This window comes from Lissotriton vulgaris, chromosome 2_1 (genome assembly GCF_964263255.1).
Source record: "Lissotriton vulgaris chromosome 2_1, aLisVul1.2, whole genome shotgun sequence".
NCBI classification, from domain to species: domain Eukaryota; kingdom Metazoa; phylum Chordata; class Amphibia; order Caudata; family Salamandridae; genus Lissotriton; species Lissotriton vulgaris.
This window is the reverse complement of record NC_141687.1, coordinates 45,846,973-45,872,303: the sequence shown is the minus strand read 5'-3', so window position 1 is coordinate 45,872,303 and position 25,331 is coordinate 45,846,973. Positions and strand designations below refer to the sequence as shown.

At 45.7% G+C, this 25,331-nt stretch overlaps 1 protein-coding gene across 2 annotated transcripts in view; it reads right to left on the bottom strand.

Annotated features, from left to right (window-relative positions):
* Positions 1-25,331, bottom strand: part of TTLL4 (tubulin tyrosine ligase like 4) — a 400,271-nt gene that overhangs the window by 283,123 nt on the left and 91,817 nt on the right. For both annotated transcript variants that reach the window (XM_086954424.1, XM_086954426.1), the window contains 3 exons: positions 23,471-23,580; positions 9,976-10,036; positions 9,484-9,599 (listed from right to left, as the gene is read on the bottom strand). In XM_086954424.1, the coding sequence (XP_086810550.1) occupies positions 9,484-9,599; positions 9,976-10,036; positions 23,471-23,580 (287 nt within the window). The remainder of the gene's footprint in view (positions 1-9,483; positions 9,600-9,975; positions 10,037-23,470; positions 23,581-25,331) is intronic.

Below are 25,331 nucleotides of genomic sequence, written 5' to 3'. Positions count from 1 at the left end.
AGTATAGAATAGCTTCTGCTCTAGAGACCTTTCTGCCCAGATAGCTTAGTTCCTAAACATCAGATATCAGATATGATAGAAGCACAAGTTGATCTGACATGCCAGACTTTTGTCTCTTTCCGTCAGTGTAAATGTCAAGTCCCCTGCACCCCTCCAATTTCACGTCATGCAGCTGCGTGCGCATCCAAGTTTCCGATTTCTGCTGACATTGCCACATTTTCTGTTAGTGCCACCCCTTTGTGACACCTATCAGTGACGTTTCCAGAACACACCTCTAGTTCACGCCTCTTGATTACGCACATGTACCACGTGTATATTGTTATCTTGTCTTCTCTCAGCTGTTACGCCTTCTATACTGTTTTAAATGGTGTACAATAAGTATATAAGCTATGTACTGTTAATAAAATGTTAGCGCGCTCATCTATCCCTTCCGACACCCTGTGTGGTGGTCAGAACATGATATCTTGGCCATGACCATTCCTTTTTAAGGAATAAAAACCCTTAGAACTCTAACACCACGGACTCTGTCTTTTTTCACCCGATCTGAGTTATTATTGATTAAGTACTTACCTGCATAGAAATTAAGAGAGTAAATTAATTATTTACGTCAGTGAGACCAATCAGCAGGTTTGATGCATATGAGAAAAGCTCTGTTCTGGTCAGTCCTAGAAAAATGGTACTCGAACTGCAGGTCTTGTGACTTAAATAATGTACTTGACCCATTTGTAATGTTCTTGACCCATCAACTGATTTCAAATGATGTGATCGTGGGCAAATAATTTAATTCATCGAGCTGCCATTTACTTCATTATCACATTCGAGAGCACCTGCAAATGTACGAGTTCACCATGTCTGCAGAACAAAAAAACTCTTGCTTGATTTAATAGACTAAAGTTTTGATCCATATACAATGCAAATCTAGCCACATATAGGATAAACATGACCCCTGACTTGCCTCTTAGTTCATTAACAGCATTGTCATCAGAATGTGGGCAGGAGTCCTGACCTAACACACGTAAGTGACATTTTGCCTATGAGCTGGACGGACCATTCACTTATCAAATTTTACATTACCAGCACTACAACAAGAAAGCTGAACAAAAGCACTCTACCAGATTTTACGTACAGAAACTGGAAAGCCCTGGAAAAATTGAGCTCTACCACCATTGTCTTCGATGTGGAAGATAGTTTCTCTCCAACCAGCTCGGTTGAAAACAACTACAGAGCCTTCAGCACGAGGATAACTTCCATCACGGACTCTATTGCCCCACTGAAACACTGTAAACCTAAAGGCAGAGCACCTGCTCCTTGGTACAATGACTCTGAAAACTCTCAAATCAGCTTGCAAACAGGCTGAGAGGAAGTGGAGACAGGGATACTGTGACAACAACAAAACCCTCTGGAAAAACAAGCTCCGTGAATACAAATCTGCCATCGCAGAGAGCAAATCGTCCTACTACTGCTCCACTATAGTTAACGCAGCTAACAGTTCAAAAAGCATATTCCAGATTCTGGATAACCTCATACACCCTGACTACGCCAAGAAAACTATCCCCCCTTCGCAGACCCTCTGTGACAATCTCGCACAGTTCTTCATGGACAAAATCGAGACTATCATTAACAACCTGGCAACCCCCCCATCGCAAAACATACTAACCTCCCCCGGAGCCGATATCGCCAACCGTGATCCTCCGAGTCCAGTATGCCCTCCTAGGGAAAGTCTCCTGGCCTTTCCCCATATCCCCGAAGCAGAATTTGAGAGACTGGCACTTGGCATCACCTCCGGGTCCCCCCTGGACCCACTGCCCCCTAAAACCTGGAAAGCATGCGGAAAGGAGCTATTCCACACCCTTCGGAGGATTTGCAATCAATCTCTATGCTGTGGACTCGTTCCCACCCCCTGGAAGCAAGCTCTTATCACCCCGCTACTGAAAAAACCATCTCTGAACCCAGAGTGCCTTTCCAACTTTAGACCCATATCACTTCTACCCTTTCCAGCGAAAGTGGTGGAACGATGGGTCAGCGCCTGCCTGTCAACTCACCTCGAGCAGAATCACATTCTGGACGACTTCCAATTTGGATTTCGTCCAGCCCATGGCACCGAAAAAGCAGTGCTTACTGCCATGGAAGAACTTCGCGTGCAGGCAGACAGGGGCCAAGCAGTGGCCTTGATCCTATTGGACCGGTCTGCCGCATTCGATACTGTTAACCACGGGATTCTGCTAGAGAGGTTGTTAGAGGCTGGGGTTGACGGCACTGCCCTGCTCTGGTTCCACTCGTATCTTAGAGATAGGAAACAGGCTGTATCCCTTCCCCCGTTCCAATCTGCCTTCTCCCCAGTCCCTCACGGTGTACCCCAGGGTTCTTCCATCAGTCCGATCCTTTTCAATGTTTACTTAAAGCCACTGGTTACTTTAATCAAAACCCATAAAATGAAAACAGTAAACTATGCGTACGACACCCAGCTCATTCTCTCATGGAAAGGGGAAAACTCCATCCCCTTGGAAGCTTTCCACGACTGCCTAAGAGACACTGCAGGCTGGTTACACCGTAATTCCCTCCAATTCAACTCCTCTAAAACCGAGGTTTTGTTCTGTCCCGCGAGCCGAATCCCTCGCCTTTTGCCTGTGGAGTTCTGGCCCCCGGAAAACCCAGATAAACCTCAACCTGTCGCCAGTGTTCGCAATTGGGCGTCATGCTAAATAACAACCTTAGCATGGAAACGCAGGTTACCAGAATAGTCGCTACCTGCTCGGCCCTTATGCGCTCATTACGTAAAATCTTGCCACTACTACCAGCCCAGGCCCAAGCATTGATAGTCAGGTGTACTATTCTTAGTCGCCTTGACTATTGCAATGCCCTACTGCTCGAATCTCCTACGGTACTTTTGGACAGACTCCAACGAGTCCAGTCGGCAGCAGCCAAATTGGCCCTTGGCTGGACCAGGAGATCCTCGGCCACAGCTGCTTTAGCCGAGCTACATTGGCTTCCCTTGAAGCAACGAATAGCCTTTAAGGCTCTCTGCTTGGTCTTCAAGGCATTACACGGTTCAGGACCAAGACCCCTACAACAAATGTTTTCTTGGTATATCCCAACCAGAACTCTACGATCCGCGACTGCCTGCCTTGTGACGGTACCCAGATTTAAGAAGGCCAGGATCGGGGGAAGATCTTTCAGAGTGGCTGCTGCCAAGCTCTGGAACAGTCTGCCTGCCGACATTCGTCAAATTCCACAGCTCCTACCTTTCAGGAAACGAATAAAAACATGGCTCTTCCCCTAGTTCTCCCCCGCCACATTCACCCCTCCATAATCAAATTCCCATTGCTTCTAACTCAGGAGTAAGCTTTTCAGCGCCAGGATACCGGCCAGGTGACAGCCGCGCTTTACAAGTGTTTTAAATTAAATAAATATAAGGAATGTTTCTCAAATCTAGTTTGAAAACACCACTTTTAATAAATACATAACTAAAGCATGAAGTGGTAGCACACTCATTTGTAATCAGCAGATTTCACATTGAAATGGTCACAAACCTTCCCACTGACATGCAGCTTTACACAAAATAGCTCAAATTTTACTTGCTAATGGGCGAGTAGATTTTTCAATGCCTGCTGGAGATTATGGCATCAAAACTAGAGCCTTTCTCGTGCGTCGGAGCATTGCATAGTTGTTTGAAGTCATTGATATCAAGATAGTTGGTTAGGCTACAGACTGAGGTATCAGCGTTATTGTTCCCGTACAGGCTAAAGTCGCCAAGAGAAATGTGATTAAGTCAGTCCATTCTTCAGCAAACATTGTGCAAACACCAGGGGGGCAGTAGATGGTATTGAGTTTGACGGGAGTGGTGGCTTTCGTCGCGAGTATGACCCAGACATTTGAAGGTTCGAATGGGCTGTAGTGCAATGAGTCCTGGCTACCAGCTTTGTCGGGGACCTTGATTGCCAGACATCAGTGGTGGAACAAAAAACATTGGATATCAATGATCGCTTGGCTGTTTTACAGGACTTAAATGAACTAAGACCGAAACAAAGCAACGTGTTCCTGAAGCCACCCACCACTGGGAGAAAACCAACCGTCCCAGCAAGGCCTGTCTGGATCCCAAAGCTTGGTGATCTAGTCAGAGAAAAGATCGCGGATAAGAAGGAATTTGAGCCTTCTTATAGACAATCAGTACCTGTCCTAGCAATCCACAGATCAAGAACAGTATTACTGCTGCCCCTTGCTGGTAAAAAGGAGAACAGGTTCATGTCCATCGACCTGATAAAACCACACTATGTGGCCAATACTAAACAGTAGGCCAAGTGGACTCCGCCAATGTCGCAGACGCACTCCTCTAGCTACAATCCTGTAGGTTCAAACCGAGAGACTCATCACCATTGAAGAATCTGCAGTAAGAAAAGAAAGACTATTCCTCAAAGGTATGGAACTTGTACCTCGAGACCCAAATACCAGTTCGTCAAGAAACACCCATCTACAACGAAGTAGCACCAGTCTACAATGAAGTAACAAGTGATCAGGTGGTTCCAGCGATTTCTACAAATCCTGATGCATCCCAAGAATTGACAGAACTGCCTCTGGCTATTTCATGGACTTTGATACGTTTTTTAAGGATCCCAGTGAACCTGAAACAACGCCAGCAAAATGAACTTTCAAAGAACAAGCAAATGACCTTTTTCATCACCTGGAAAAGAATAATCTGATTTCACCATGGATTGAACTTTGGATTGTGTTGGGAATATTTTTTCTTCTACTTTGGTCGCCTCTGGTAATGACTCTGGGTATGCTGATAAATGGAAGATATGTCAAAATGGACACAGCAAGTAAGAACGGTAACTTACTCCTCAAGACACACAAATCATCCCATCGTGAACAAAGAGACTAGTCATCAGTGAACATCACAGCCTTTCCTATACCAGATGGTATAGCTTGGGACAAAATCGATGAAATTTTTGGCCCGTTAGAGCCGTTTAAGATTCCACACTTATTTAAGATTTCATTAAGTGACTTTGTTTAATCTAGTAACTTTTCTGATGATTAGGACTTTGAGACTGTTAATAATATGTCAGACCTAGAAATGTCTGTAGTATTCACCGATCATGAATATTTAGTAGGTTCAGACTATGAACAAATGTATTGTCATAATCATTATGGTCATCATTTCTTGCACAAATCTGCAAATCCTAGAAATGTATTAATGTATAACCGATGGGAACATTGTCCTACGCCACCAAAGGGTAGCTCAAAAACATTTGCTATGAAATTTCCGTACTTCTAAGGGTTCAATGTATCCAATGCTGAATCGTTTTACTTTAAAAATATAAACAAAACAGTAAGGAAAAGTATGTTAACAAATACCAAACAGAATTATTCTGCAGCCTTTTATGCCCAACTGTCTAAACTAGGTTTCGACATTTGGAAAGACAACATTGAGACAAAAACAGTCTGGGGTACAAAAGATTGGCAGGTACCGGGTTTAGAACCTGTATCATCCCTGAGCAACTTATGTTTTTGAATGACCCTGTCCAACAGACGTCTTGCCTTGGGTTAGCGAAGATCAAAGACATGAACAATCTGTCCATACCTACACCTACAACGGATAGTGATAACATTTCAGGTCGATGTACATACTATTTTGCACCACAACAGAACAGATCCAGATTGGAATAAATGGTTGATCTGGCCCACAGACAAACAACTGTCAAGATAGATTTCTGAACAAAACACAGGGTTTCACATTCAATAGGCCAGACCCAAGATCTGTTCAAAGAGAGCATCCTGGAATAGTAACAACAAACAGTGTAGGGAAGCTCTCCCTTGATTGGCTACAAAGATCTACACTTAAGGATGTAAAGCAACACTTATCTTTACTTAAAGATGGCGCTGATCTAAGGGAATTCTTGCTAGGACCAAGAAAACCGCATCAAAAACGTTTTATATATGCTGCAAATAATGAAACATGGAAGATTATGCAATCAGAGACTGCAGAAAGAATACGAAAAATGGATCGTATTAATTTAGAGAAATCTCTCAGGTTGACAATGGGTTAACGACTCGGTCATCCAGGATATATTCATTGGACAGCATAGTGTCTTCTGTCATAGACATCATGGAACAGGACTTGGTCATGTTGCAACATGGTCAGTCGCAATTGCGTTCTATAATGCTAATAGGCTGGACATTGCAAAACATTCTTTCAGGCTATGTGCCTTGGTGTTTAATCAATACTACGTCACTGTTCTCAGAATTCAATCTCACTGATAAACAGATCAAATTGGCACAAAGGGGAGCAGACTATACGGTGCTGAGCATTGAAAAGCTGGAAAGATTGCCATTTATGGTAGCAGAGAAAACAGCTACTGATTGGATAATACATGGGACAATCACTCTGCCTATTACAATTTTTTCAGTATTGCCTAAATCACATACCAGCAGGCACATATGAAGGGTTGGGTAAAGAATGCATCAAACATCCTGGGAATTACCATACACACAAACATGTTGGCGTGGGGGACGAGAAGTGTTTCTTAGTGGTACACATTGTGAAAACGCACTGAGCGGTTCTCTTTGTCAGGGTATAAACTTACACGGGCCTGCAACGGTTCCTCTAACAATTTATCTAGCCACCAGCAAGGTTCACCAGCTGCAGTGATTGTTTCAATTTTCAAATAACTTTCAAATGGAAGTTACCTCATGTTGAACGATCACAGCTGCTGTGGCATGTTGCCAGGTATACCACATCTAGTAACTGTCATCCAGGGTCACTTGCTGTATGCAAGTATTGTTTCCAACAAACAAGTCAGTCAGGGAGTCGCCACTTTGGCCTTCACTGAACATCTCTTCTATACGAATTGATACTCTAAGCAGAATGAAAGCCATTCTTTTACAAAAAACCGTGTCCCTGACCTCGGCCAAAGAGACCTATGATCTACAAGTCGCAAGGACTTCTGACGAGATAAATGCTCTTTTGGCTACAAACTGCCCTATACATTTCTCAGAAATATTAAGTCTTATCTTAAACATGTCTGATACGAGCGGTATTGTAAATGTATATAAGACCGTGTTTTCTGGACTGTTGGAACCTTTTCAAGCAGTCCTAGGAATATTTCCATACTTCGTGCACTCTGTTTAGCGGACTGCCCCTCCTTTTGGGACTCGTTGCAGGGATACTATTTTTGCTCCTACTGCTGCGATATGGCAAGCCAAATCACCAGCGACACCCAGCTCTCCATGGAGACAACTCTACTGGTCATGAAATGTCGTGAGCGTATCATCCGAATTTTGGGACTACTTAGTCTACGAGAATTAAATACCACATGGTTTCGGTCATTCAGACCAATTTGGCAAGATTGCATCTTAATTGTTCTACGCTGCCTGCTATGTGGAGACGAATGTGTGTTAGACACATGTCTCAAACTTCCATCAGTCATGCCAACGGATGTTGATACTTTGCTGGACCCAGTAACGGCCCATGCTCTGTGCTGTCCCTAGCGGCTACCAATTATGATGATGGCATTCATTGAGATCTCACAGATGCAAATTGCAACTGCTGAGGTACGAGAGGAAACAGGCGCGCAGGTAACATCCAGTACGAACATTGCTAATGCGACCAATGCTGACTGCGATGCTTCACATCTATGTGCGGTTAATCTTCTAAACTAGGTAATCCAACGTTCACCTACAATGGTAGATGACTTTTTGTCAACAGACATTGAAGATTTCATGTTTTCTCCAAGCCCTAACACTGACTTTTGATTTTAGCACAGTGTTCTGAGAGACTATGAATTTGACCTTCATTTTATCAAAACAAGGTACAAACTTTGGAACTCTTTTTCCTATGATTAACTTTTTTTCAAATTTGTATTTTTCATTTTTTTTGGCACAAGTAATCTGCTTATAGTAGAACTATTCATAGAGAACAAGAATTCTTTGAATACTTCCAGAGATAATATATGACCTTGTCCACATCGAAACAGTTTCATGTAATCAGACATGAAATTGTTTCGGCACTTTTCCTTCTGTATTTAACAAGCCATTTCATAAATGTATATTTTCGCGATTCATTCAGTGAGCATTTCAAATGTCAACATATGCTTAGAATGAAACATTGCTTTAATGTGCACAGCACCAATGCAATAGTTTGAATGCATTTTTTACAATGCATTTTAGACATGCTTTTAGCGCTTCATGTATAGATATGATTTAGATAGGTTTAACATGTTTAGAACTGTGGGGAGTTGGCTCATACTTAAGGAGAAACCTCCAGTCGGCACCAGGTGAGTTATCCAGCAGGGAGAAGGGCTGGGTGGAGGGTGAGTCACACTACCGAATATAGGAAGAAGATTAGGATGGCTCATAAAATACCACGGTGAGGGCACATACCACCACAGATGTACAGCGAACAAGCTGGTTGTAGCAGTGTGCGCAGAGTGAAGCGCTAGACAGTAGGTGCCAGCGGCTGCAAATTGTGTAGTGCAGGAGCAGTAACAGGCTGTCCTCAGAGACAACATATAGGTCAGCGATAGAGTGCAGACGATTATGGGATGGCCACAAGACCCCAAGAGACGCAGGTCGCAGTCTGATACCTACAAACCACACGGAGTGGTGCACTACTGCAGAAACTCTTCTCCAAGATCTGTGCAGCAGACAGGGGGGAGTGTGGTTTGAGGTCGGCAGCAACTCTGGAGCCGTGACATCACCCAGATGAGCGCAGCACTGGAAGGGGAGATCAGGGTCATAGGGACCAGCAACTCTGGAGCCCAGATGAGCACAGCAGTGGAAGTGAGATCAGGGTCAGAAGCGCAAGCAGCTCGTGAGCCGCAAGCTCTTGGACGACCACTGCAATATCGAGTCTCTGCCTCAAAGATGGCAGACTTCGGTCTTCACCACCAGTAGCAGAGCTAGGATTCCGGTTGGCAGAAAGTATGCAGGGAGGCACTGGAGACCAAAGGAACCCCGCTAATCAGTGAGCTGTAGAGATGATGACAAGCAGATCGGTCCAACTCGTAGATAGGAAGCCTGCTGCAAGAGGGGATAGGAGATGAGATTATCGCCACAACTGTCCTGATGCTTCGTGGCAGGAATCCAGGCATTGCGGACAATCCCGGTACCTCTAGTCACTGCAGCCAGTAGATCACGGGTCGTTCTGACTCGGAAAGGGTAGGCTAAATCGGGAAGTGATCCTAAGACAGGGAGCCTGCTAGTGGCTCAACCCTCTATTAATTCTTGACGACTCTCCTCCTCCTCCTCTCCTTGACCACTTTATGTGTAGCATTGCATAGGGTTTAGACTTATTAATACTGTTGCTTTGGGAGAACGTGTCCTTTATTTTGTTACACACTTATATTTACTGTTGGTGCCCAGGTTTTAACAGAGGAAACAAGACAGTAGCAAAGGGAAATTAATATGATGTTACTCAGGACTGTACACTCAGCCAGCCCTTTGGTATAGAGGCCGCTGGTGGAAACCTGCCGAACGCCAATGACTTACCAGTCTCATTCCGGGTCCCAAAGTACAGCGTTGGAGTGACATTAGGGAACATACTTTGAAATAAGGCTGGTTTGCAAATCTTCTCATGCACGTCAGGTGCCTCTTCCATACATTTTCTGGAAATAGATAAAACATAAGTATGAAACGTGCGATAGCAATGTATCAGAAAATAAGAATGACTTATAAACCTCTCTTTTGAAGCAGGTTTTGTGCCTTGCAACAGTTGATCATGGACTCATTTTTCAGCAGTTCATAAAATACAACCCATTTTTCATTGTGCTGCCATTTTAACCGAATATACACAACATGTTGGCATTTTGGACCTCACATGGCCTGGTCCTGCCAAAGAAACAAGAAAAATAACAATAGGGTTCTTCAAGAAGACTGAAAATGGAAACATAGAAGCGGCCACTCTGGTAAGAGGATGTTGAGGTGAAAGATTTGGGAAAGAGGACCATACAATACAGGAATTATACCTCTTGCAGTACTGACCTGGAGATAAGCAACATGGATGCAGAGGAAGGTATGCCTGCGACTGAAGAGTCAGAATCATCTAAATAGGGAGAAAAGTGCCATGAGATCAAATGTAAGAATAGTTAAAGAAAAAGTAACAACCACCACTTAATAACAAACATTCAATGAGTTGATACAGCATACCGAATGGCCCAGAATGCATGACGTTTGAGCAATACGTGCGGACTGTGAGTTGAAATACTATTACAGAGGCTGTGGTACAGTTGTTAGCCCCAGGTATAAATGAATACAAGACTCTCAACGGGGTTCACACAAAACCGATGGATTTTATTAAGACAGACTGGGGATGAACTTTTAAGCAAGTGAACTTTGCAATCAGTATAAAGACAATTTTTGCAATATATAAATATGCATGCAAACTAGGGCAGAGACATATACGTATAGTGGCTATGAGGGACAATGATCACAGTCCAGTGTAATGTGATAAACTCTTCCAGCTTTGGTATAAGGAGGCATAAGTAGAGGACATTGCTGTGCAACAACAAGAGTAGCAAAATGCTAGGATCGATCGAAGGGGGCAAGCCTTTGCAATGCATTCATAGGAGAACTATTAAAAGCTCAGTCAGGAGCTTTCCATTCACAAACCATACTAAGTGGATTCAAATGCCTTAATTGAAGCAAGCCTAAACAAACTTTCAAATGCATCAGAAATAGATCTCAAAAGGTGTTGCCCCCTGTGACATGAAGTCATTAGGCAACATGCCTTACATATGTACGTAAATAATCTCTCTAGCATAAACCTAGGGAGAGGGCAAGAGTGTTGAACGAGAAATGGTGCCCTGAGATAAGATTTGGAATCAATTAAAGAGGTAACTTTGTTCAAGAGTCACTCCGCATATAAAAATGTAGTGATATCTGAGGAGGAGGGGCTTCCGATATTTTGTATATTGCAGGAATGTCGGAGCTGTGTTAGTGTTATTAGAATGTTGTTCCAGAAACTGTGAACGGATGGATATGGTATATATGTCACCATGCAGAGTACTGTACCTTTAGGCCTTACTTGCTGTCCCTGTACACTAATGGAGTATTCTTCCTGATCAGGAGGAGGACTTTGTGAGAAGTTGGCCTGGCATATGCTGTCCACTAGTTATAGTGGGCACCTTGCACCAGTCCAAACAACCCGTATTGATGATAGGTTAAAGACCACCTTTACTGAAAGCTATCCTAGCGGTAGCTATTGAGAGCAGCCTTCAGGCTCAGTCTTGAAGGAGTGTAACGCAGCTTGGTTTACCAGATTATAACCTCTTGAATTCCTAAATGAAAGGAGAACCACACAAGGTAAATAAATAACATATGTATTTATTTCTAAACACTGTCTAGTAATCTCTCTATGATATTACAGAGAAAAGTACACACTTTACTCAATATAGAACTTTAGTAAATAGCACAATATACACTGGGCCCCAGGGGAAACCAAACCCTATATTAAGAAAGTGGTATATGAACCACGACTTGACTAGACACAATGCCTAGAGCCTGTAGAATTGCTGGGACCCCAAGGAACCACCCAAGGGGACCCACAGGGGACGTGTGCAGTGTGAGAACACAGCCGTGAGACGCTGTTAGCTTCTATGGGGAAAGTCGCGGTTGTAATTTTGAAGAAAAAGGACACTTAGGGGAGGACTTAGAGCAAACCCCTTTAGACTTGGGGGTTCTAAGGCCAACACCAACTGGAGTACTCGAGTTACCTCACCAAGGGAAGCCGGGTCCATAGGTGTCAAATGGTGTCGCGAATCGTTGATTTCAATGGCGATCTGGTGCCAAGGGCTGCTGCCGTGGAGAGGAAAAGTGTCCAGTGTGATCCAAGCCTTAATCGAAGATGTGAGGAACATGAAAGCAGAGGGGACAGAGTCTGGGTCACTTGCCAGTGACCACGGGCCCGATAGACGAATGCCCACCGATGTTTGGTGCTTCAGGTGCGAAGAGTTGAAGCTCGACTCTGCAGCCACGAGGACCAGGAGGCGTCGACGATGACCAGGAGCTGGATTTGAGCTGTCCCACGAAGGATGTAGAGTGCTGCAGCGTCGGTGCCCAGACTGGACCCAACAAGCCTTGGCAACAGCATATGAATGTCAGCAGCCCTACATGCCAAGAACAGATGCATACTGGTAAGTAGCATATTCCGTTCGAGGCATGTGGGCTGCTGAATTCAGATCTGTGCATAGAATGTATAGCAGTATCTCCCTTAGCGGTGGCTACCTGGGTCAGCTGCAGCAGTATGAAAAATAGTTTTGAGAACAGCCTGTCCTAAAGCAGCTTGCTGTTTTGAATGTACATCTACACAATAGTGTTTTGTAAATGTATGTGTTGTTGTCCATGTGGCTGCTTTACAAATTTCGTGTAAAGGAATATTACCCAGGAAAGACATGGATGCCCCTAGCTTGCGTGTGGAATGCAACCTAGGGGGAACTGTTAAGGTGCATTTGGCCTTTAAGTAACATATTTGGATGCATTTAACGATCCATCTGGCTATACCTGATTTTGAAATAGGGTTGCCTTTGTGTTGCGGTGAGAAAGCAACAAACAACTGTTTTGTTTTTCTAAATGCCTTAGTTCTGTCTATATAGTATAGCAGAGCTCTTTTGACATCTAGAGTATGCAAGGCCCTTTCAGCTACTGTCTGTGGATTTTGAAAACACTGGCAGTTCGATGGTTTGATTTATGTGGAAATGGGATACCACCTTTGGCATGAATTTAGGGTTTGTTCTGAGAACTACTCTATTTGCATGTATTTGGATGAATGGCTCGTGAATTATTAGGGCTTGGAGCTCGCTAACTCTTCGAAGCGAAGTAATGGCAATAAGGAAAGCCACCTTCCAAGTAAGAAATTCTATTTCGCACGAGTGTAGTGGTTCAAAATGTGGGCCCATAAGTCTGGTAAAAACAATGTTTAGATTCCAGACCGGTGAAGGTGGGTGTCTTGGAGGAATTACGCGTTTGAGTCCTTCCATAAACGCTTTAATTGCTGGCACCCTAAATAGTGAAAGGTGTTGCCTGTTTTGAAGATTTGCTGCTAACACAGCTAAATGTATCCTGATGGATGAATAGGCTAAATTGCAGCGTTGTAGGTGCAAGAGATAGCAAATGATGTTTTGAGTAGAAGCATCAAGTGGGTTTATATCATTGTTTCTGCAGTAAATGACGAACCGTTTCCACTTAGCTGCATAACATGCCCTGGTAGTGGGTTTTCTTGCCTCCTTGATAATGTTCATACAGTCTGGAGGCAAGTTTAGGTATCCAAACTCTAGGATTTCAGGAGCCAGATCGCCAGGTTCAGCTGTTGCGGATCTGGATGTTGGATTTCTCCATGGCTCCGAGTTAGAAGATTGGGTGTGAGTCTCGGTCTTTGATGAGGCACCACTGACAGTTCTAGGAACGTTGTGTACCATGGTTGCCTTGCCCATGTGGGAGCAACTAGGATTAGCGTCAGTGAATGTTGGCGTAGTTTGCGTGCCACTAGCGGTATTAATGGAGCTGGGGGAAAAGCGTACGCAAATTTGTCTGACCAGTTCATCCATATCGCATTGCCTTGCGACTGTGGATGTGGGAACCTGGCGGCAAAGTACTGGCATTTTGCGTTTTCGCTTGTGGCAAACAGGTCTATGTCCGGGTGTCCCCACTTCCGGAAGAATGGTTGGAGCACTTTGGGGTGAATCTCCCATTCGTGCATTTGTTGACTGTGCCTGCTGAGCAGGTCGGCTACTTGATTGTCCTTGCCTGGGAGGTGCTCTGCCATAAGAAATATGTTCCTTTGAATGGCCCACTTCCACACTGCTTGAGCTGGGTGCGATAGTTGTGGCGAGTGTGTTCCTCCCTGTTTTTGAATGTAATACATAGCTGTCATGTTGTCTGTCCGGATCAACACGGTTTTGTTGCTTAAGTGCGTCTGCTTTGCAATATGATAATTAAGTCTGCCAGATTATATGTGCAGCATTTAATCTAAACCCCTACTGTTCAGCACCATGTTATTTTTTGATGATCTCTGAAAGTTTTCTAGAAGGTCAATAACAAAAATGTATTTTTTATTGTTGTTCAAAAGAGCATAGTCTTCCAGGAGTGAATATAGGTGAAAGGGAATCAGGTCACTCTCTGCTAATTGTTTATTCTGAGAAATTTAACGGCAGGCGACAGGATCACTGTCCCCATCCCAGTCATCCCGATTATCAGTTGTGTATGGTGGTGGTGAATTAGTAGGGGTAAGTAACAATTGTGTTTCCGGTGGCTGAGGAGGAGAAGGGTCAGTGCTCAAATGCTTCTTCTTTAAAGGAATGTGATAGGCTTCCTCAGAGTCAGATTTGCGTTTGAGTGGCAATTTGGTCGCAATAGGTTTAGTTTTTGGATTATGGTACAGTTCCTTTTTTTCAGGTCCGGTTTTGGAGGCGGGACATCGAAACAGGGCTCTTCGAAGGAGCCCCGTTTCGATGTCCCATATCGGAGCATCTTTGTTTCGGCACGGAAGTTTTCAGTGCTGGTGTCTTGGGGTCTGGGGTCTGAGGATCTTCGGATCCGAAAGACTATTTCGGCAACGAAGGAGGTGGGCCATAGCCAGGTTTGGCTTCGACCAAGAAGGTTTCGGCTCGGTGCCGGAGTGTGGCCGACTTGACCCCGAGCCAAAGGCTTTGACATATGTTTTGGTACTGATCCCGAAGGTGGAGCGTTGGAAACATGTTCTCTGTGCCGACCATATCCCGAAGGCAGAGGTGGAACAGAGCCTTTTTTTTCAGCTGAGTTGGACTTTGGGGCAGGAGGATCGATCCTCCAGATACGCCGACTGTGTGAAATATCTTAGTCCACATCGGAGCCGGACTCTGCTCTGGAAACAGGGTCCTCTTGTTCTTCCTCGGCCCCTATGGTGTAGCCAGCTTCTTGATCGGTATCTTCTTCTCCGAAGAGGTCGGAATGGAGCCGGTGTTCTGACTCTGCATGTTGCGACATTGAGACTGGCGGGCGCGGAGCGTTTTCTTTAAACGGAAAGATTTACACGTGTCGCACTCTTATTTGTTGTGCTCCAGAGATAAGCACAGGTTGCACACTTCGTCCGAGTCGGTGCACGGGAACTTCGAGTAGCACAGAGGACAGAATTTGAATGGAGTCTGTTCAATTGACTGCGTGGCGGACCGACACAAGAAGGCCCAAAGACCTCCCACATCAAAAATAATTTTCGTATTAAATTCGAAAGGCGGAGAAAGGGAAATAGGAGATCGGAAACAATACTGTTGAGGGTAAGTGGATTGCGCACCGAGGGCAACCCACGAAGCGGTGTCAAACCGGATGGCAGCACTTCACGTCCGAACCAGATGGTGAAAAAAAACAATGTAACAATGGATTTGATGCCCATGCGCACTATCACCGAAAGGAAGAGTCACCTACCTCGTGACTGGAAAGACTTCTTCTAAGAAAAACAACTTGCAAACATCCGGACAACACTAGATGGCAGGAGTATGCAAAGCATGTGATCTACAGCTCACATGCCTCGAACCCTTAGCTTTCAGAGCTCATTCAGCTAGGGGTTCATTAGTGTTGTTGGCTTTCAATCGGAGAGGAAGACTAGAGGACTTGATCAAAGCAGCAGATTCAAGTCCACCTTCAAAACATTTTATTTTAAACTGGTAGAGGGAATGGCTTCTCGGGTGGTGAGTAAGCTTTAAACCAGCATAATCTTGGCCCCCAGTCCTGACACCGAATTATAGGACTTCCTAGTAAACATCACAGAATAATTCAGTTCCATTAAGGACACAGAGGCAAGGATTATTCCACCGGACTCTGTGGCTGGCACAAAATCCTCCATCGACTATTGTTCAAAAGGTATAGATATCAGGTTTTCCTTAGGTTATTATAGTGAAATTGGTACACTTAGTTGCATTTCCCACATATTTTTTTATCTAGATGATTTAATAAAATACCAGTGCATCATCTCGGTTGGGAGTGTTTTTTCTCGTTCATCCTCAGAACATATGCAGGAATGACAGCCGTTGGCAGTTTCATAAGTGCAGCAGGCCGCAAAAAAAAAAAAAAAAAAAAAAAAAAAAAAGTTGTATGGTGTCAGGAGCACGATTAAAAAGGTCAACGCCTTTATGAAATGGGGCAAGCCTCATGGAGGCTGCAGCTTTGCTGCTTGTAATGAATGTTTTTTTCTACAATTTTTCTTCTAAAAGAAACATTAAATGAATAATATTCACTTGGTATACTACTGATTTACCGAAACGAAGGGGTTGCAAACATAATCCTCACTTTTGTGTCCTTAATAGCATTGAAAATATTTGTTTTGCTCACTGGGAGAAGTTGTATTCTGCAGGCCCAAATGTCCTTCTGCGCACTTTTTATTCACTGATTTTTTCGCTTGCTTGGCTTCCTGTTATCACACGCCCCCAGGGTTGCAAACTTGATACTGCATCCAAACACCCTTATGGGTGAATAGTCGCGCTTTACAAGTCACAGATTGATTGATGTCCACTATTATGATGTATGCTACTTCTTTTCCTTCAAATAGTGTAATATTGAGAACTCAAAAATTGTTCTAGGCACGTCCACCGGCTGCTCCATAATGTGCCCCAATGAGCAGACTGAACATGTAGATATTTAATTTTTAATTTCTGCAAACACTAATAAGCCCATACTAAATCTCCTTATTTTCTATAATATACACCAACCACCAGCATGTGTCCCAAGTGTATATAGGATAAGAAAACAAGTTACTTACCTGTAACTTTGGTTCCCCAGTATTGGTAACTTTCATAGATTCCCATGCTTTGTATCATTCCCCGTCGTCGGAATGGGAGCCTCGGTACATAGTAAAAACCATAGTAGTAAGCACAAAGTGAAAAAATAGGCCTAGGCCTCATCTCATTTTGTAGCTTATCCACCTCTTTTTGTAAAAGAGACCAAATTTCTGCAGCAGCCAATCAGAGCAGCCTCACCCCATAGAACCTTCCTGAGAGAAGCTCAGAGCCTCAGATTTTCGTAGCCGTTGTATACAGCTATCCACCAAGATCAGAAGAGTGAGCTTTCCCAGGGGAGGTGGGTGGGCGCATGGGAATCTATGAAAGTTACCAATACTGGGGAACCAAAGTTACAGGTAAGTAACTTGTTTTCTTGCCCCAGTATTGGAACTTTCATAGATTCCCATGCTTTGTATCAGAGTAACTAGCAGTAAAGAAAAAAACATATTTTGTCATACCTGAACCTAAAAAATGTGACACAACACTGTTAAAACAGCAGAACACATAGGATCATGAAACATGACAATAATGCAGTATACAAAATATGCAAAGGAAGGCGGGATAGAAAGGAAAGCTCACCGACTTATTGGAAAAGATTCCTCAGGACTGCTTGGCCCACTGCTGCATCCTCCTTCACAGAAGAATCCAGGCAATAGTGGCGGGTGAAGGTGTGGACACTACTCCACGTTGCCGCCCTGCAAATGTCCTTGATAGGGACTCCTGCGAATAACGCCGCAGATGAAGCCATGGATCTGGTAGAGTGAGCACGCACTGCTCGCTGCAGAGGTTTCCCAGCCGCCTGGTGACAAAATTGTATAGCACTGGAAATCCAACGGGAAATACAAGCCTTAGAAACTGCACAACCCTTGCGTGGAGCACTGAAGGAAACAAAGAGCTGTGAAGATTTCCTGAACTGCTTCGTGCGTTCCAGATAGAATTTCAGGCATCTGTGAATGTCCAGAGAGTGCAGAGTTCTTTCCGCAGGTGAAGAAGGTTTTGGAAAAAATGGTTTCAAGACCACGGGTTCATTTAGGTGGAATTCCGAAGGAACTTTCGGGATAAATTTAGGATTCGTCCGTAGAATCAGCACATTATTCTTAAACTGGAGAAATGGTTCCTCAATCGTGAAAGCCTGGATTTCGCTTACTCTGCGAGCCGATGTCAAGGCTAAGAGAAGAGCCACCTTCCAGGAAAGAAACTTAAGGTCAGACTTATGCACAGGTTCAAAAGGGGCTTTCATGAGGGATGACAAAACTAGATTCAAGTGCCAGGTCGGAGGAGGTGGCCGGACTGGAGGAAAAACCCTGAATAAACCCTTCAGGAATTGCTTGACGATCCTGGCCGACCATAGGGAAGGCCCTGAAGATGAACGTCTGAATCTAGAGATGGCTGCCAGATGGACCTTTATCGACGATGGAGCCAATCCCGATTTCGCCAGCGAAAGAATGTAAGGCAAGAGCTTGTGTGGAGAAGAAGTATACGGGTGTAAACCTTCCTTTTGGCACCAAACACAGAATCTCTTCCATTTGGCACGATAGGTCTTGTTGGTACTAGGGGCTCGAGCCTGAGCTAGAATGTCTCTACATTCACTTGAGAGATCTAACCCCTGGAACTCTCTGAACTCAGGAGCCACGCTGTCAATCGCAGGGACTTCAAGTCCGGATGTAGAACCTGACCGTGAGACATTGTTAGCAACTGTGGAACAGGCTGCAGGAGAACTGGCTGGTCCTGTGAGAGGAGAAGAAGCTCCGAGTACCAAACTTGTCTGGGCCATGCTGGAGCGATCAAAATCATCCTGCACGGTTCCACCTTGAGTTTGCTGACCAATCTCGGAATCAGAGGAATGGGAGGAAAGGCGTAAACAAAGGCGCCTGACCAGGCAATCAAAAGCGCATTCCCCAGGGATTCCCGATGGTGAACCCTGCTTGCGAAGGACAGGCATTTGGCGTTCTGGGGAGTCGCAAACAGGTCGATTGATGGTGCCCCCCAACGAGCAAAGATTTCCTCCAGAACGGTCTGATCCAGTTCCCACTCGTGAGAGACTGTCCTCTGACGACTCAAAGCGTCCGCCTTGACATTGAGTGTCCCCGCTAGATGTTCCGCTGAGAGTGAGACGTTGTTTTGTATCAACCAGTTCCATATCGTTTGGGCTTCCTTGGAGAGGGTGGAGGATCTTGTGCCACCCTGTTTGTTTATGTAGTGCATGGCCGTAGTGTTGTCCGTACGGACCAGCACTGTCCTGTTTTGAATTCTCGGAAGAAAAGCTTGAAGAGCCAAGCGGATCGCGAGAAGTTCCAGGAGGTTGATATGGAACTTGCGTTGCACTGGACTCCAGTGACCGCTGACCTTCAGCTCCTGGAGGACCGCTCCCCATCCTTCCATGGAAGCATCCGTTGTTACAGTCAGGGGAGATGGAGGAATGAGGAACGATAGGCCCCTGGAAAGATTGTCTTTTTCCAGCCACCAGCCGCCTGCTTTTCTCATTTCTTTGGTAACGACAAGCTTGTCGTCGAAGGATCCTGTGACCTGCCGCCACTGTCTGTCCAGTTGTTCTTGTAGTGGGCGCATTCTGAGCCTGCAGTGCGGAACTAAAGGAATGCAAGATGAAATCGATCCGAGCAGTGATTTGTATTTGCGAACTGTCAGTGTCTTTCGAGATTGGAGAAGACGAGCTGAACAAATTAGTTTGGTCTGGCGCTCCTCCGATGGAAGGGCTAAGCAAGTGTCCGTGTTTAGGATGGCTCCTAGGAACCTTGCTGACCTTGATGGGTATAAGACCGATTTCTCCCTGTTGAGTCGAAGACCTAGCCGCTCGAACAGATCCTTGCACGTCCGGACTGCACTGGACGCTTCTTGAAGAGATGGAGCTTTCAGCAGCCAATCGTCCAGGTATGGAAACACCTGAATAGCTTGTTTTCTGAGAAAAGCTGCCACCGGAGCAAGAACCTTTGTGAAGATCCGTGGGGCGGATCGGAGACCAAATGGCAGTACCTTGAATTGAAAGTGACTCTTGTCCACTGTAAAACGCAGATATTGCCTGTGAGCTGGATGGATAGGAACGTGAAAGTAGGCGTCCTCCAAATCGAGGGTCGCCATACAATCCCCTGGATTGAGCAGACGAAGGATGTCCTGAAGAGTGACCATCCTGAAGGACAACTTCACGAGATAAGTGTTGAGCTGCCGTAGATCTAAAATTGGACGCCATTTGTTCCTTGTCTTCCGAACCAGGAAGAACCTGGAATAGAACCCTTTCCCCTTCTGCGAAAGGGGTACAGGCTCTACTGCCCCCTTGGAGAAAAGTTGGTGGGCTTCGAGATGAAGGAGCTTGAGATGTTTCGGAGGGAAGGCATCCGGCGCTCTTGTTGGAGGAAGGTCCTGAAACTCCAATGTGTGTCCTTCTCTGACAATTTGGAGGACCCACTGATCCGATGTAATCATCATCCAGTTGTGTAGGCAATGGGAAATCCTGCCCCCCACAGGTGTGAATGAGGGGACAGGAACAGTGGAAAGAGCCACCTGGCCGCTATTGTTTCCTTGTGTTGTCTCTCCTCTGCTGCCCCTGACGTCCTTTAGGCTGCTGGCGAGAGAAAGAGCCTCTTTGAGAGTATTGTGGCTTGTACGACTGGCTGGACTGAGAACCAGAAGAGTAGAGATTTTGATTACCTCCACGATAAGAAGAAAAACCTCTTCCTCTAGCTCCTCTGAAGGGCACCTTACGATACTGCAATGTACCCAAGGACTTAGCTGTATCCGTGTCCTTTTTGATTCCTTGCAGGGCCTCATCGACGTGCTTGCCAAATAGCATCTCACCGTCATATGGAAGATCCAAGATCTTATTCTGAACCTCCTGTCTGAACCATGTGGCCTTTAACCACCCCTGGCGTCGCAGAACCGCCGAGCCGGCTAGCGCTCGGAATGCGGTGGTTGCAATATCCATTGCCACATCAATGACCTCCGAAGAGGCTCGCTCTCCTTCGAGCAAAATTTTCTTCACATCCTCCTTAGACGAATCCTGCAGTTCGTCTACAAATGGGGCAAGATCGCACCACATTTGTCGATCATAGCGTCCCAGAATCGCTAACGCATTGGCTGCCCTAACCAGAAGACTGGCCATAGCTGAAAATCTCTTGCCCACATTGTCTAGGCGCCTGCCCTCCTTATCCGGCGGCGTAGTCATCGGTGCTGAAGGATTCTTGGACTTGCTCTGGGCAGCCTGCGAAATGACCGAATCCGGTTTCGGTTGGCCAAGTAAACATGCTGGACTGCCATCAGGTGCCTTGTATTTCTTTTCCAGTCTTGGTAGCACCGGGAGGACTGTGGCCGGATTATGCATAGCCTTCAAGCCCTCAGACCAGACATGCTCAATGATTGGAATGGACCTCACTGACTTCCTGAAAGGTTCTTTAAAGTCATACAAAAAGCAATCCGATTGCACTGTGGTCACTGGGAGGCCAAATCTCTTGGATGCCCTGTCCATTAAATTGTGAAACCCTCCAACATCCGCTGGAGGCGAAGTTATATTATCCGGGTCGGTGTTATCCGGATCGATAGGGTCCGCAGTATTCCATGGAGCCTGTTGATCTTGATCAGGATCCACTTGCTGGTCTGCATCTGAAGACGCAGCGTCATTATCATCATCAGTGTCTTGCACCTGTACTACCTCCTGAGGGCGCACTTCCAGCGCAGTGGCACGCTCTCTTGGGGGTAAAGAATGGTCTGCCACCGGACGTAATGTCTGAGGCGGAGGGGTCGTGGGGCGCACTTGTTGGGCTTCCGGAGGCGCCGGGAATCGTTGCTTGTAATCACGCAACATAAGTTGTAAATCCGCCACTAAAGTGGATGGTATTGCCACCATACCCTCCGGTAACTGACGCATCGGTTGTTGTGGAGGCACGTGCCTGGTAGCAGTATGTTCCTCCTCATAATAATGCTCTGGAGCATAGTGTTGCCGTTCCATCTGCTCCTCTTCAGAGCTAAACTCCTGCACCTTAACCTGGAGGTCAGAAGGGCTATAGGCCTGCCCAAAGTCACTGAAAGTCTCTTCCTCAGAGTCATCCTCCAATAGTAGTGATGGTGGTAGCTTCTGCACCTGGCGAGGAGACGTCATCTCTGGCGTGATCTGCTGCCTTTTCCGCGAAAAAACTTGTTTTCCCGACATTTCCCTCGTCGACGAGGTCGTCGTCGACGAGGCCCTCGTCGACGAGGCCGTCGTCGACGGGAAGGTCTTCTGTGTCTGTGTCGACAGTGTAAGAGTAGATATAGAAACTGTCTTCGTCGAAGAGGATAGCGTCGTCGACGAGGTGAAGCTCATCGTCGACGATGGTGGAATCGTCGACGGGACCGTCGACGAGCTCGTCGTCATCAACATGGCAACCGGCGTCGTCGACATCGTCGTCGTCGAAGTCGTTCTCGTCGACGACACAGCCGTCGACGGCAGCTTTGCAGACATGGTCGTCGACGTGGAGGTGGTCACTCTCGTCGACGACGAGCAGGATTCCGGAGCCTTGAAAACCGTCGACGGTGTAGGCGTCGACGCAGCCGTCGTCGTCGACGAGCCCGTCGACGAGGCAACCTTGGCAGAGCTGTCCTTTTTTACACTCGTAGACGACGTACCTGGGAGTTTAGTCGTCGGCGGCTTCTGCTTCTTGTCTGAAGCGACCTCTGGAGTCGGGGTTGAGGGCTTTTTGACCCCACGAACCGTTTCTGAAGAAGGTGAAGAGACTGTAGAAGCCTTTCTCACCTTTTTCGGGGCCAGAAGTTCCTCAGGCTTACCCTGCCTCTCCTTTTCACCTCGGTGAGGAGATTTTTGGGCAGCCGGCCTGTCGGACCTGTCAGAGGTCCCTGGTAAGGCCTTGTGGCGGGACTCGTCTGAAGCAGGAAGGGGGGACCTACCCCTTTTTTGAGACCTTCTGGATGACACCATAGACGAGGAGCCCTCACTGTCCGAAGAGATGATGTCTTTTCGGTCTTTCAACTTCTGGAGCCATGTGAGGAGACGTCCTTCCCTGTCCCTCTGGGTCTTGGCTGAGAAGGATCTGCAAATCGGACAGTCAGTTGGAACATGGTCCGGATACAAACAGTAAATACAATCCTCATGTTTATCCTCGACAAACAACCTCTTCTTAGAGCAGGTGGCACAGGCTCTAAAAAGGGCTTTCCTCTCCGACATGCTGAGAAAAAATCCAAGTAGTTGAAGAAAAAACTGAAGAAAACTGAGCAGAGCTCAATGGAGACTCCCTTGCACAACGTGCGGTAGAAAATCTGAGGCTCTGAGCTTCTCTCAGGAAGGTTCTATGGGGTGAGGCTGCTCTGATTGGCTGCTGCAGAAATTTGGTCTCTTTTACAAAAAGAGGTGGATAAGCTACAAAATGAGATGAGGCCTAGGCCTATTTTTTCACTTTGTGCTTACTACTATGGTTTTTACTATGTACCGAGGCTCCCATTCCGACGACGGGGAATGATACAAAGCATGGGAATCTATGAAAGTTCCAATACTGGGGCAAGAAAGGGTTTGCTCTTGGAAGGAATATTTTAGTGCAACTAGAATATGAACATCCTCTGAAAGCAAATCGAAACACAGACAGAAGTGCCTAGAAACTCTTACAGACAAAGGTGAACAAGAGAGATCTGAAATTCATTGGAGGATTCAATCAAAGCTGACGGACATTTCACCTGCTAAAACATGTTCCCGCATTGAGAGATATGCTCTCATTGGATACAGATTGAGCACTAACCGTCAACTTCATCGTCTGGCAAACTAGAGCAGTCGTCTAAGCCATCTGCAAGCTCCTCTTCTATATCATCACCCCGGGTATCATTGAGCTGCTGTACATCTCCGGCAGGACTGTGGGAGTTAAAGAATTCACTGAGAAAACATTTCACTACAGGCAAAACCCATTCAATGCAAAACAAGACTTGACTGAATATCACCAATGTATATACATATGTGTTTTTAACTAGGTTTCCAAGGAACACAAAAAAAAATACTGGATTAAATCACACCCAGTTATTTCCATGCTAAGTCAATCAGTAGCAAACTATATGGAACAGGTAATGTATTCAGCAATTAAAAGGACAATCGATGTGAAAAAGAAATTATAGGTGTACTCAAGGTTCTGTGGCGTAGCAGTATGCACACAGTGGATCACAAAAGTCAAGACCTCGCCGACCTTTATGTTACAGGCATGAAGTTTTACCATTTTATTACAAAACTTAAGATCTGTTTTCCAGTTTCTATGGTGGTGATCTAGTGCTGATCCATGGCATCGCCACTTAGTGTGTAGCTAACGATAGAGCAATGGACATGCATTTCTTAGTTGTCAGATGTATTTCCTCTGTGTAGCCTAGCAAAGACTAACATGGTTATATCCATCAGAATGTCACTCATTTCTTGCATTAACTTTGCTCTAGTACAACCCTACAGCTGGGCAATGTCATGCCAGATGCAGAAAACCCACTTTCTTTACATAAAATTTCTTGCATTGGAGAATTTGCTCACTTGATCAGGGATAATGCATAACCAAAGACGAATTTTTATATAAACAAGTTTGTGTTTGTAATGGAAGGGGAAAGGTCATACCTAGGAGCAGCAGAACCACCAAATTTGATCAGATATCCTGACCTAGGTCCAGCTCCCATTTTCATTTTGCAGAAAATGGAGCGACACTACATGTCCTGACGGTTTCAGGGTAAATTAAATACTTTTTATTAACCTCTGATTGTCTGGATCACTTTTGCCAATGGGCTATTCCACCCCCCCAGTGCCCGCACTCCACTATCGACCTTCTAACCTGTAAGGATATGAACCCACTACCTGGAAATATATCGCCCACTTGGTAAACCCCAGTGATAGCTGGACAGGAAAAGCGCCATGAAAGATTTGGAGAATAGGAAGTGTGCCCACCTCTGCCAACTGCACCCCTAAGGTGGGAGAGGCAAGGTGAAGTACATCTTTCAGTTCCCGCCATCTTGAAGATAGGAAAGAACCCTCCACAGGATGGGGCATGATTGAGGGTATAATTACCCCAGGTAAGGTGCCTATTGGCCCTACCTGCTACTCCCCTAAAACACCCCTAAATTTAGTGTTTAAGCAGCTTCCCAGACCTGGAAACTAGTTCCTGCCGACCTAAGGAGGACAAAGAAGACGCTGTGCAGTGAAGCCTGAAGAGGACTACTGACTCCGCCCCAGCCCAACCGGCCTGTTTCCAGCAACAAGACCCTGCAGAAAAGACAACGCCTGTCCTGTAGCCAGCGACTTCCAGACCCTGAGGAAAACTGCCTACTCTTTGACAAATGCCAGAGACTCTAGAGGGCAGCGGCTCAGTCCACAAAGAAATGTACATAAAGGCCCGTGTCCAGGTGGGCCACCGGACTAGAACAGGTTCCTCAAGTTCAGCGATGGCGAACCGTACCTGGACTCCACGACGATGCCTGCTGCATGAATCCAAAGGCTCACCTTGACCGCGACCAGCTCCGATAAGTAGAATCCGATGCCTAAAGGCATCCCTGCACCCAGAGCCCCTAGGCCTTGGTAAGCTGAATAGACAGTGCACAGACGATCCCCTACATCTCTCCTTACCTCTGCTGTCGTTGGTC